Source organism: Pocillopora damicornis, chromosome 13 (genome assembly GCF_964200805.1).
Source record: "Pocillopora damicornis chromosome 13, jaPocDami1.2, whole genome shotgun sequence".
NCBI lineage: Eukaryota > Metazoa > Cnidaria > Anthozoa > Scleractinia > Pocilloporidae > Pocillopora > Pocillopora damicornis.
The window spans coordinates 5,441,272-5,454,714 of record NC_142682.1 but is presented as its reverse complement, the minus strand read 5'-3'; the positions used below and the strand labels follow the sequence as shown (position 1 = coordinate 5,454,714).

Below are 13,443 nucleotides of genomic sequence, written 5' to 3'. Positions count from 1 at the left end.
ACTCGCCCTCAAAATACTTCTATACACAGAGTGCTGTGATAAGTTATTAAAACTTCCTTCAAAACAAGACCGGAAATACCAATAGGTAATGTGTCAAGATCGTTTCTAGCTACAGCATTAGAGTCTTATCAGTTCTTCATACGAATAAGGTTATTAAGTATTATCAGCTGAGTTTGTAACGTAAACTGGCCACCGAAACTGACGTTTCGAGCGTTTGCCCTCCGTCAGAGCGATTGAAACGCTCGAAAAGTTAGCTTTGAGACTCTTTACATTGGCCAGTTAACGTTATCAACTCAGTTGATAATACTTAATTACCCTGTTTTACTCTCCCACTAACGCAGCTCCACAATTTCTTTACAAACTTACCCCCCTTTCTATATACGAATAGTTAGCTTACCTGAAACACGAAGTCCCTGCCTCGAAAATCTACAATGGTTCTTGGTAGACGGGTGCGCCCCCAAACAAACCGGAGGAACAAGGAGCGTTCAGCATTCGAGAAACTCTCCAGTGTCTCCCAGAACCAACGAACCAATGGTGCATTAGCTTCCACGCCTTTATACGTCACCACGGACTTTAACAGGTCCAGAGGAATGTCGGGACTGCCGCAAACCATTGTCTCCAATTCTGGACCAGTGAACAATGACAGCAAAGGAACTGGAACCACTCGTGCCATGCCTGCTCGAACTGCAGATACCTGATGTTAAACAAGAAAATCAAAGCTACTTCTAAAATAAAGGAAAAAATTCCTTCATTGAAAGCCAAAGAACGCAAGTTTTTACTCGTACGGTGTCGTCAATCAAATTAAGGACTCGTTTAAATGTAGCAGAAGTTGCATCTAAGGAGAAAAACGTGCCTGTCTTAAACTGTAGAGTTTATGGTCAACTGAAGTTATAGTAGAAGTTAGGGACCTTACGTATATCACGAAGGCGACGGCAACGAATGCGTGGCAGGTACTCGTACGTGTATGGTCTGAGAACGAAAACCCCGTCGAAAAATTATTTTAGATTTCCTTTGGAACTCAATGATGCTCTCCCTGATACGCCATATGAATTTGAGATTCAGCGCCCCTAAGAGGTAGTAAACACATCGAGCCATTCGCAAAATTCCAACTATAAACTATAAATTAATTCCTCGGCAATGCCACTAGGGAGTACCTCAGGTCCCGAAGCGAGAGAGAGACCAAAAGGTCCAAGCTTATTGTCAATATCATTTACATTAAACACGACAAGCGGAATTAAAGGATTCTCTCGCGAAAACAATTCAGAATTCCATGACGTGGAAGGAAACAGAAAGCACCTTTCAAATTGAGTACAATACCTGCAGATCAAACTCGTGCAAGCGGTAATGTAGAGCGAGCCTGACATATTCCTCTCTGTTGTCCAGCGTGATGCACTTAATCTTGTTATGCAGCTGTACCTCATGACCGCTGGCGCTGGGAGTACTAAATGGCATTTCCATGGCTTCAAAAGCCTCGCGCTCCATATCCCGGATGCACATAAGACCTGGAACGTAATCCTTGTCGATTTCAGCCAAGTCAGTCACTCGCAAAGACATCCCTAAGGGGATAAGGAGGTCAAGAAATTTTTATGAAATTAGTCGTCACATCGCTACAGCAAAAGTTACACAAGAGAACGTGAAAGTTTCTGAAGGATAACTATTAACAGCAGCTAAAAAAGGACACTAAAGAACGAGGTCAAACCTCTTACGCCATACTTAAACCTTTCACTCCTCGAAAGATCTTCGTTCACACTCGTATAACAATATTAACGCATATTACTGAGAAAAAAAATGACGAGAATTGATGAAATCATCACTCGGACGATGATAAATCGACTTTAAGCCAGAATCTCCACATCAGCAAAAAATAAAGTGTACGGTATTCGCTTAAGAGAATGTTTAAGCTTGCTCTAGGGACAAAAACAAGTACCTGCCAATTGCTGCCAAACAGGTTCAGCGAGATTCAAACTCAGCGGACTTCCCGTCCGGATCGCAATACCAATCAACACTCCCAAGAATTTGAACATATTCAGATGAACGGGAGTAGCAGCATCCGGGTTGAGGATAAAGCAGTCGCGATTAGCTCCAGACTCTTCACGTCCGTTTGGCGTCACAATCAACAAGGGGAGGGAGCCATTCTGGAGCTCGTCACACATCTCTGCGATGGATTCAGAGTAACCTCCGCCACAGTCATCCACGCTCTCGCCGATAAACTTGACTTTCCACACACGGTGCGGAAGGTACAGGCTGTCAGGACCGAAGTTACTCATTTTAGAACAAGCTTGACCAAATACCGACTTGGAGCCGTCTGGACCTGTCAGTCCACCTTTGGAGCGGTACTTCTTGATCTGAGGAGATGAGATGTTTTAATCAGAAGCAAAGGCCCCACATTAAACATTGTAAATGTAAGTAACATGAAGAAGCTAACGTTATCTCTAACCGACTGAGTTAAATAAATCTCTCACTTCAATATGCCATCTTCACTTTCATCATGGCACTAAGGCATCGCAGGCATTCAAATCTAAGAAATATGGGTTTCCCTCATTTTTCACCGGAACTGAGTAGTGACCTTTTAATTTCCTAACGAGACGTCATCAGATTGGGAGCTGAGAATCACAAATCGTAAACGAATTTATGTCACAATGATTGTGAAACTCGTTTACGATTTGTGATTCTCAGCTCCCAATCCTTTCTACAAGCTCGTGAGCTCAATTTGTGACGTAGAATGCCTCGTGAACAAAATGTCAAAAGAAAGTTCGTCACAAAATCCTACTTCAAAAGCCTGACTACTTGTGGTCGCCAAAGTGCTTAGTGGGTGGTTAATGGTTCGACTTCTGTCAGGGCATTGAGTTTACGAAAATAGCCTTACCTGTATTCTGTTCAGTTCTATCACAGGACCATGTTGCCGGTCACGGACCATAGTTGTTTGAACAACCTTACGAAAAGCAGCCTCCTGGAGTTAAAAAATATATTGGGATCAATACAAGGTCTTTTTTAAAGGCTGCTCTTCTTGGTAAAACGTTTCGTAAACATTCCTCCGGTAACCAATCAGAGAATGCTTCTAAGTTCCTGTGTACTCTATATTTTCAACTTAGACCTCATCATAAATCAGTTGTGTGCTTCTGCATTTAAAAAGGCAAATGTTGACACTCTTAGTCTAGATAATTTGGTTTCATCAACTGAGTCGATTATTTAAATTGGCAACCATAAAGAGTTGTAAAGCTGCTTAGAAACTCTCTACGGTGTCCAATTCACATTATCAACTCAGTAGATAAAACCAAATTATCTTGTTAAACTCACGCACCGAAGCTCACCCCCTTTAATCAAACTCTTAAACTACCCTTGTAAAGCCTTTATACGGGCTCAAGTGGCCCATGGGGCTGATGCTTAACTCCGGTTTTCTTAGCATGAAGCGGCTAGGAGTATTGCTACTTCTCCCTGGATGGTATGCTAGTCCATCTCAGGGTTACCCCCAGCACATTTGCTGGTATCCATTTGTACACCTGGATGAAGAGAAGCACTGTGAGAGTAAAGTGTCTTGCCTAAGAACACAACACAATGACTCCGGCCAGGGCTCGCACCCGGACCACCCGATCCGGAGTCGAGCGCACTAACCATGAGGCCACCGTGCCTCCACAAAACTACCCTTGTATGAGGGTAAAATTTACTGCATGGCGGTTTCGAAGGAGAATGGAATAGAAAAGAAAAGAAAAGGAAGAAAAAGTTATATCGCAGGATAACCTGAGAAGAAAAGCACAAGTGATTCACCGTACCTTCCCAGATGGTATTAGGACACCTCGAAGAGCATCCAGGGCCACAGAGGTTCCTTGACCTATGGGTTCTTTCAAACGGGGCTGAAGATCAAATAAAGCGATAGAAGAACACACAAGCTCGGAGAAGTGATGAAGAAGCATGAGACGATTTCTCAAGGCCCCCAAGGGGATATGCTGTAAATGGTTAAATTCCATAGGAACTTCCTTTGGAAGGCGGCCGGCATTGGCGGGTTTCGTAGTGGACCAGGCGATCGTATGAGCAGAACCACAAGCAACCCGGTTTGTCTGTTTTCCCTACATAGAGACAAATGGACGGTATCAAATTAATCCTTTCTCTGTATAATATTGTTACACCTTCTTAGCTCGCAAAATCTCAGAAGAGCCACCTCAAAGGCTCAAAGGCAAACAAGAAATGGAAGGCAAGGAAACTGTGTTGAACGCACTTGAACAATCGTGTTGATCAGTCCACGGCTTCAAGCTATGGCAAAGAATGAATAGAACATTCCCGAAAATAGCTTTTGTTTTGTGTTTGCAGTTTGCGCCACTTTTGGGCTTCCAGTAACCCAACAGACCTCCCAAAGGATCATTACAGTAGACTGACTAAGAAATTTTACAGTCGACTTACCTGTAGAGCTGTTACCAAGCGGGGTCTCTGAATGGCATTGGTTGATCCATCTCCCAGCTGACCTTCGTCATTATCACCCCACGTGTAGACTTCTCCCGTGTCCGTGCATGCCACGCAGTGCAGCGAACCCGTTGCTATAGCAACTACTTTCTTGTTTTGCAGGGCTGCTACTCTCTTGGGACGTCTCACATGATCATCTGAGCCATGCCCAAGACGATAATAGTCACCTTTACCCCTAAGTATCAAAATATTAATTCAAAATCATACAAATTGTGGCTCTGTTGGAACAGATCTTCCACAATTTTCCTGATACAACCCTAGAATATATTTGTCCACAAGTTTGCCATGTTGCCCGCGTTTCGACTTCTTTCATTCAATTCAAAGGAATAATGGATACATCTGCTTGTTCTGTTGATCAGCCTAGCTAAGAAAACGGGGAAAAGGGCAGTAGGAATCCATAGCCTTGGATTTATCAGAGAATGCAAACATGCAAACAGACATGCAGTGAATTCCTAGCTCTCTGAATTACAGGCCAAGATCGTGTGATTAAAAATGTCCAGTTTACTGTTAGCTTGTCCGAGATTGGGCGCAATAAAACGACCAATGACTCCTCTGAATCTGTTTGCTACTCTTACCAACACTTCTACCTTTGACAATTTGCAATGTTATGGACACTTACCATGTGTAAACAGCACCAGACTTTGTCAGAGCCACAGAGAACTGTGATCCACACTCAACTTTACACACGCCAGCTCGCATAAGCGCCTCTACCTTCATCGGGATCTTACAGCCGTCACTACCTCCCCGACCTAGCTTTCCGTAATCTCCGTCACCCCAGGACCACACACAGTCGTTATCAGTAAGACACAGTGTCTGCGCATCACCGCTTCCGCATGCTACGTCTATGACACGTTGGCCACGTAACGCTTCCACTAGTTTCGGTAGCAGCTGGTCATCGCTGTCACCATGGCCAAGCCGTCCGTAACGGCCCTTGCCCCAAGTGTACAGCTCCCCAGAGGTTGTGATGCAGGCGCTGTGTGAGCCACCGCAAGCAATGTCAACGATAGATTTGCCACGCAGGGCTTCTATGACTCGAGGGCGATCACATGAGCTGTAAAAATATAACGCATGGCATAAGAATAAGATCAATTGGAGAAGAACTGTGCTCAGCTCTGATTGACTGATTTACAGGTTACCCTGTAAATGCAGTTGAGTGAGACTGAAGACTGATGACTGAAGACTGAAAGGACTTATGCGAGAGTGAGTCACGGAGGATGACTGAGGTACCGAACCGAGTTGTATTATTTATCGACCGACTGGGGGAAAGAAGGGGTTGAAGGATTATTTTTGGGAGGGGGGGGGGCGGGAAATAACATGGATTTTAGAAGGACCGGAGGGGGATCGGTCGTCGCAACAGAGTACAAAGGGGGGAATACTGAAAACTGACTGCCAATGGGAGAGGACCATAAGAATACTACAGAGCCCTATGGGGGGATCAGGTACATTTTATTGAGACACATTTGTAGCATTTGCAAGGTCCCCCAAACTCGACGAGTCTCTGACACTCGATTCGCCAGCTGCCAAAGTTGTTGCTGGTAGCTTTGCTTCCTCTACCTCTTAAGGTGCTGAAAGTCGAAACGTCGCCATCCTCATCGAAAGCGTCTATATCGTGGGGAAACGATTATACCTCACTAATGCATTCGCCGCGATGAATGACCGCAATTTTTTTTTTTTTTAAAATCAATAATGACTTCCGAATGTTTTTTCTAAGAGAAATACTCACTTCCTATTAGCATGTCCAAGTTTCCCGTCGTCCCCTTCTCCCCAAGAGTACACGTCACCGTCTTGGGAAAGAGCCATAGCGTGTTTTCCCCCAGAATGCACAGAAACCTTCTTAATGACCACGTGCTGGAGCGATTCGATAAGTCGCACTGACGTTACCGTTTCTGTTCCACCGAGACCAAGACGCCCACCATGACCGTATCCTGTCGCATAGACCTATACGAATACAAACGATATCAAAATAAATACAGGCAGTTGCTCTGCCTCTTGACTTTGATGCAACGGTTCTGACAGAACCGCCCAATTCTGCCAAACCCGCGCAATAACGCACAATAGCAAAAATTCTACAAAATCTGGCGGAAACTAAAAATCAATATGTAACATTTTTAACAGTACAGGCACTCCTTTTGATTATTTAAGATTGCTAGCAAAATTTAAAACCGTCCTCAGATCATTTACTTCGATAATTTATTAAAAAAAAAGAACGTGGGAACAATCAGAGACAAAAACGAAGCACACATATAGAATACTCATCAAACCTTTCCCTCTGCTGTCACGGCAAACAGAGTCTGTTCACCTCCAACAATCTGCACAGGCCGGATAGCACTGAGTGCTTCACATGGTTGAGGGAACTTGACTTTGCCACCTTCAATACCACCCAGCTGTCCACGGTGGTTATGACCCCAACCGTAAATAGTTCCACTGCCGCCCCAGGTAACCGTCCAATCAGATGGTCGCCTGATTACAATAAAAATAAATCAAAGAGTAATTGGACAGAGGCGCAAACTTCTCAGAAAATTCTGCAAGAAAAAAAAAAAAAAAAAAAAAAAAAAGAAACCCTAAAATACAACGTTGAAACGAAGGTTCCTTTGTTTTCCGAGGAGAAGTAAATTTTTTTCGACGAAATTGTCGAATTAAGAAAAACTCACTTAAGGGAATACCTCATGAATGTTGGCCCTAGTTCAGAATTTCAAGAGTCTAGGTTCTAGTTACGGGCGTAAACATGTGTCTAGGTTCTAATAACGTCCTAGTAATCTACGGGCCAGGAGCTGCTCAAACACTAGCGCTCATAATTCTGCCACGGCTGTCTAGCGCCTTCACGCCGGAATGTTACAACCCGACTAAACACCGAGATTGTCAAAGAAGACCTTAAATTGTCTTGAAGGTTTCACTCACTTGGATGGTTGTTTGGTTACTTGGTCCCATATTTTTTCGCCCGAAAAGCAGTTAAAGAGGTGAGAAAAAACGAAGGTACAAAAAGGGCAGGAAAATTAGATTTGCATCCTCTCTATTCCCTCCCTTCCACCTTCCTTTGCAACTTTCTTACACAACGTCTACACAATGTCAGTATCTGAGCAACTGCACACCTTCCCCTCCCCTAACCCAACATTAGCACTAACTTTTTATCGGTTAACTGTCATTGGGTTAGAGGAGGGGGTAGGTGTACAGTTCATCAGATACTGACATTGATGCCTAGCATAGATGAATCACACTCACTGATTGAGCCACAAAAGCAACTGTTCGTCGTGTTCCTTTTTAAACACCTTATGATCATTGTACTCTACTATACAGTCCTGAGTTGTTTCCAGCACCATTTCTGTTATTTTCTCTCCCACTTCCGTCAAGAAGTCATACGGCAAGGGTGACCTTAATTCCAGTGAAGACGCCACCCGAGAGGCCATGCAAAAGCGTCGAAACCAGGCCCACTCGTGCCCATCGGCACAACATGGTAAAAAGTCTAGGGTAAGATCACACGCAAAGGCCACAAGAACCTACGATTGACCAAACAAGAAAGAAATAGAAGAAGAAATGAGTAAAAAGAAAAAAATTATAATGGCATGAAATACAGAATGAAAACAATAGAAAGAACGGGAAAGAAAAAATAATTGAAAGCATGCATTCCGTTTCAGTCTTCTTCCAGTGAGTTAATCCATCCATTTTTTTTGAGCTAAGCGTTTTTTTTTTTTATGTTCTCCTCCTTGAAATTGCATTTCATTCTATGAGAAGCTGGTCACTACTGGAGCTGTTTACAACTAACTGTACGTGACAAAACTCTTTTGACGCAAACCCATGCCAGAAATATTGCGTACCGAACATTTTAAGCAAAGCTTAGCAAGCGCAGGAGAGAAGCCTGAAAGAGAAATCAAGGCTTCGACGTGATTCGAACCCATGCCTCCCCATATTAGTTGGGCGCTACTAACAACTGAGCTGAGAAGCCACATGCTGGGAGCGAAGTCAAATTTAAGGAGTTCCTCTCTACTTTGGAGGAAACAGACACAACTTGTAATAAGGTAAATTTCATTAGACTTGCGGATTAAAAACGAAGTACAGTACAGATCGTCTCAGGTGTGCTGCAATTGAAGCATCTGCCTCAAACCGAAATTAATCCTTTACACCCTAACATCATTACGCATATTCTCCACACTATTCTCATACATTTCTTAAGGTGTCACAAGGAGAATTTCTTTAACAATCAAGAGCTTCTTTAGTTGGTGATCATTTCCTTTATTCTCATGACCTTAACGTATGATTCAGATGTGATATTGTAGGGAGAAATTAGATGCTAGTCTCTCTTAGAGACTACACCTGCAATGCAATACTCACTTTAAAGAAGTCGCTGTGAAAAAGGTGCTTTCCACCTCGAACTAGTGGTTCTTCGTATTCATATTGTCTTCTTAACGTGTCTGGGAGACCTCGCACAAGCTTTCCTAAAGCCGAGGAGGCGATGCCCTTAGGAAAAAACAAAGATGAAGTTACCTAAAACAGGTCTCGTCATAATAAACCAAATTACTACTTATCCTTTCACCCTTTGTATTCTCTTAAGTATGTGACTACAAAAGTTTCACTAATTCCTTTCCGATTGTCTGTAGTTCAAGTAAGCAGCTTTGAGGAAAACTGGCACTCTACCATCTAAACTGGATGCAAACAAATGACCATCAATTCACTTGAAAACGCAGGAAGAATTCACGCAAATCACTACATAAAACACCTCCTAACTATAAAAGCTGTCCTAGTACAACTCTAGACCATTGATAAACCAATCTGGACAGAATCTGAAAACAAGTCTAATGTTCATTGTTCAAAAGACAAAAGCAAAGCATACCGCGCTCATTCGCTGGTTACCAGTGTTCTTCATTTGGACAATAGGTTGGTCGTACATCAGATTGTAACCAAACAGGGCAGGAACATCAATGACCGGACCTACTTCTGACATAAGAAGTTTTCTTAAGCGATGCAGAGCCCACGTTCTTTGACCAGCTGAGAGAGTGTTCAGCTGAGCGCATGCGGATAAAGAAGCGGCCAGGCGAGGAATTTGAGCCTTTTCTCCTAGTGTTTCTAGTTTGAAGTCTGTAAATGGGTAAACAAGGACACAACTTTCAATGCCGCTTCCTTGGACAAAATATTTGAATTCCGTCCGTCTTTTGTCTGTCCGCCAGTCTGTCTATCTATCTGTCTGTCTTTCCATCTTTCTAGATGATTTAGTTTTAACCTGAGTTAAAATTGATGGTGGATCACCGTGAAAATGTTTCTGAGCTGAGTTTTCGCGCATTAGCCCCTCGTCAGAGCGAAAGGGTTAACACTCGAAACGTCAGCTTAAAGTAATAGTTACGGCGGCCGATTTTCATAATCAACTCTGTTGATAAATCCAAATGATCTTGTTGTACTCTGTGGCAGCACCACAGTTTCTTTTAAAAACCTACATTCTTTACTTCCATCTATCTGTCCGTTTGTCTGGCTGACTGCCTGTTTCATTGTCAACAACGCGGCTAAATGTCTGCGCAAGTGCGAACTTTGGAGAGGCTATGTCGAGACTAGGTGGTGGGCTTTAAAGCTGGCATAAGCAAGTTGTCTTCTAAGCAACCAGACAGCCGAGTTAGTCGCGGTTTTTAAAAACCGTATAACGTATACGGGAAAGCTCAAAACAAAAACAAATAAATCAGTAGGAGACCCGCGATTAAATAAGCCTTGTGCACGAAAAGTCTCGATTTTTCCATTTTCTTACCTTTCTTTCCTTTAACAAATTTACATGAGCGTTTCCATGATTTTTTTGCGCATATGTTTGTGTGGCAGCTTTTGTTTCTCACGTTTTCCAATGAAATTTTGAGTGGGAAATTAGCGTGCGGCCGGTAAAAATTGATCCCCTTGCGCATGCCTAACGTTTGACCGCTTTGTTCTCTATGTCTGTCTCTCTACCTCACTACTGTCTTACAAAACCAACCCTAACTGTTTATTCTTTCCTTACCCAGGAGACAGCGCACCAAGTCTATAGACGGTCTCGACTGTAACGCTCTGTCTGATAACACGTCGCAAGGCGCCGCGGCCGGGGGAATAGGGTACACCGTAAACTTCCAGCCCCATCCATTCACAGAGCTGTCACTCATAAATTTCCAACGCAGTTCGTCCCCACTCATGCGTAACTCGCTCGACCAATCGGACCACTCACGTCCAGAACGGACTGAAACTACCCGACCAGTACTATCCATGATGGTAAGGGGATCGTGCCTACCATATAACAAAAATAAATCATACTTGGTCATGCATACGTCAACTATTTAAGACGTCACTGCCGAACGAGTGAGAAAAACTGACCTAGCATCAGCAGTCATGCATTAACGCCAAAACCAACCTTCTTTCTGTGGAACACTGTTTGTCAAACTCCACCCTCAGCCCTTCCGCTCCTGGTATCTTGACCACTCCCGAGGTATTAGTATCATCAATATATGGATGACTACTCTCTTGTACCACCGGTTGGAAGCCGCTGTGGACACTGCTGTTGTCCGTGGCAACATCCTCGAGTTCAGAGATGCATAATTCCAGAAGCATGGACGCAATCTAGACAGAAATACGATACGTCTCAGCTAAGATATGAGTTTGTTATTTTTTTACATTCATCATAATTATTATCACGTTATAAGCATCACAATTAATATTGTCATTATAAATCAGTATCGTTTTATTAGCATCATAATTATCATAACCATCATAAATACCAACAAACAAACGGAAGTTTAGGCCCGTGTTCAAGACAAAAAGATCTCGTAACAGTTTTATCACTTTTAATGCCCTTTAAGCCTAAACTATTTCATTAGAATTTTCTATTTACCTGACGTATTTTATTTATAAACGTAACAGATACACACACAAGTTTTCATATGAACTTGCTCTAAGCCACTGATGGTTCTTTCTAAAGTTCTTACTGACATTATCTTTTATTATAATCGAATAATTCAATTTTTTAATTGCAAAGCCAAAGCGATTATAAATCAACTATTTATCTTTATCTCTTATCTCCCAAATATCATTAACATCATCATTTCTGTTATCGACATTATTATTATCATTCAACGCATTTTTTAATGTTGAATTTTTAATCGGGGATTGTCGATCCTTTTATTTTCATTCATTAATAAAGTTGAGTTTTCTTGTCAGTAAAGGGCTATTGTGTTTATATGATAAGCAAAATAATATATGATCGCTTGTAGATAAGAAATTTCTCTTCTCGTGTTCAACTCGACATCTCACTCGTTCGCTGCGCTCACTCGTGAGCTATCGAGTTAAACACTCGAACAGAAATTCTATATCTACGTATGCTCATGTATTATTCTCTATTTAAACAAATATTCACCTATGGAGAATTTATTTCAAAGAGATGAAATTCGGCTTCCACAAACATTTTGAGCGCGTGTTTTTGCTTTTACTGGCAACAAAGCAAACAACATTACTTACAGTTTTCTAAACTTCTAGCCCTAAGCAACTACTTGCAAGACGCAACGTTTTCAAAATAAAATACTTTTTGACAAACTTGTGCAAACTAACTTTAGATTGTCCACGTCTAGGGCAATTTGTTACCAGAAGTGAATTCATCTACACTGATGATCATCTACTTACTTCTGGTTTGGTTTCAGCCAACGCCCTCAGCACCCCTGACAACACTTCTTTGCCGTTTTCACCGGCTCTATCTGCAACAGCAAGTTTCAATAGCTCCACAAGAAGCCGAGAGTCATCATGTCCCAGACTGGTAGTGAATTCACCAAACTCATCGATAAAAGACGTCCGAGAAACACCTCCACTTACTACTTCAGGCAACGCAATGTCGTCGATAGACATTTCCGAAACAGAAGCTAGAGATACCGCTTCTTCATCGTCTGCTTCTACCGACGTGGGATCGCCCCGAATAAGACAATGAGGATCCAAAAGGGCGCGTACCACTGCATCACGTGAGTAGATAATTTGGAGAGCAGTTAAGATGTGGCCTAACGCTTGCTGTCGTTCATAATTTGAATTGAGCGAGAGCACAATTTTCGCTAAAGAAGGTCTGTGCCTGTGCTCCCCGTACTCGTTAGTTTCGGCCTCTGTGGAATTACTCTGCTCCTGAGATTCTGGACCAATATTTGACGCCCCCAGTGGATCACGGGACGCGGGGAACATCACAGGTTCGTGCGCTACCGGTGCCGGGAAGTCCGACTCGGCCCAGGCCATGCTGTGCGAGGAGCCACAAGCTACACGAGTAATTTTGAATTCATCCAGACCCTGGACTAACTGTGGGCGGCGATTGACAGTGGTTGTGCCATTGCCCTGTTGGCCATGATCGTTGTCGCCCCAGGCGAAAACCTTCAGATCGGTGAAAAAGGAAATGACATCAAAAACAAACCATTCTCAAGGAAGACATTATACTAGATGCAAGCTTGAGGAAACAAGAATTCCAAACCACTCCTTGCCTACCTTGCCTTGTTCCGTCACAGCTAAGCAGTGTAACGCTCCTACAGCTACATCTACCACCTTATGACCTTTGAGTCCCTCCACAACCTGAGGCTTCCGAATATGAGAGTCATTACCATGCCCCAGGCGAAAATAGTCTCCTTTACCCCTGAAATACCGCAGATTAAGGTGTCAGTGACTATCTCTCTGCACACTCCTTTCATGATGTAGGGGATTCAACAAGTTTTAAGGTGAAAGCCATCTGTAATTAATTTCGGGAAACAAAGACGGCAAATTTGCTGGACGTTCACAGAAAATTTGGCAAGTTGTTAGCTCTTACCTAAACCCGCAAGTCATAACAATTTAGCTTCAATATTAAGCATGATGGGGGCATCATTTCACACACGGCTTATATTACAGTACATTTTTGATCTTGGGTATCCAAATATCTACTGGATTCCGTGTGGTCAAATGTTGCCTACTATTCGTCGGGGACTGAAGTTTCTAGTCAAAACTTATACCCACTCGGCAAGAAAGTGGTCTACGTATCTGTACAGCAGACGGCGT

General features: G+C 42.9%; 1 protein-coding gene across 1 annotated transcript in view; it reads right to left on the bottom strand.

Moving 5' to 3' along the window:
• LOC113677391 (E3 ubiquitin-protein ligase HERC2) overlaps positions 1 to 13,443 on the bottom strand; it is a 43,682-nt gene that overhangs the window by 1,016 nt on the left and 29,223 nt on the right. Inside the window, exons 41-56 of the mRNA XM_027194208.2 lie at positions 12,901 to 13,045; positions 12,067 to 12,789; positions 10,805 to 11,010; positions 10,421 to 10,680; positions 9,281 to 9,525; positions 8,782 to 8,907; positions 7,675 to 7,949; positions 6,717 to 6,915; positions 6,179 to 6,393; positions 5,075 to 5,506; positions 4,396 to 4,630; positions 3,771 to 4,064; positions 2,867 to 2,950; positions 1,928 to 2,345; positions 1,318 to 1,556; positions 398 to 694 (exon numbers count right to left, since the gene is read on the bottom strand). Coding sequence (XP_027050009.2) covers positions 398 to 694; positions 1,318 to 1,556; positions 1,928 to 2,345; positions 2,867 to 2,950; positions 3,771 to 4,064; positions 4,396 to 4,630; positions 5,075 to 5,506; positions 6,179 to 6,393; positions 6,717 to 6,915; positions 7,675 to 7,949; positions 8,782 to 8,907; positions 9,281 to 9,525; positions 10,421 to 10,680; positions 10,805 to 11,010; positions 12,067 to 12,789; positions 12,901 to 13,045 — 4,393 coding nt within the window. The remainder of the gene's footprint in view (positions 1 to 397; positions 695 to 1,317; positions 1,557 to 1,927; positions 2,346 to 2,866; positions 2,951 to 3,770; positions 4,065 to 4,395; positions 4,631 to 5,074; positions 5,507 to 6,178; positions 6,394 to 6,716; positions 6,916 to 7,674; positions 7,950 to 8,781; positions 8,908 to 9,280; positions 9,526 to 10,420; positions 10,681 to 10,804; positions 11,011 to 12,066; positions 12,790 to 12,900; positions 13,046 to 13,443) is intronic.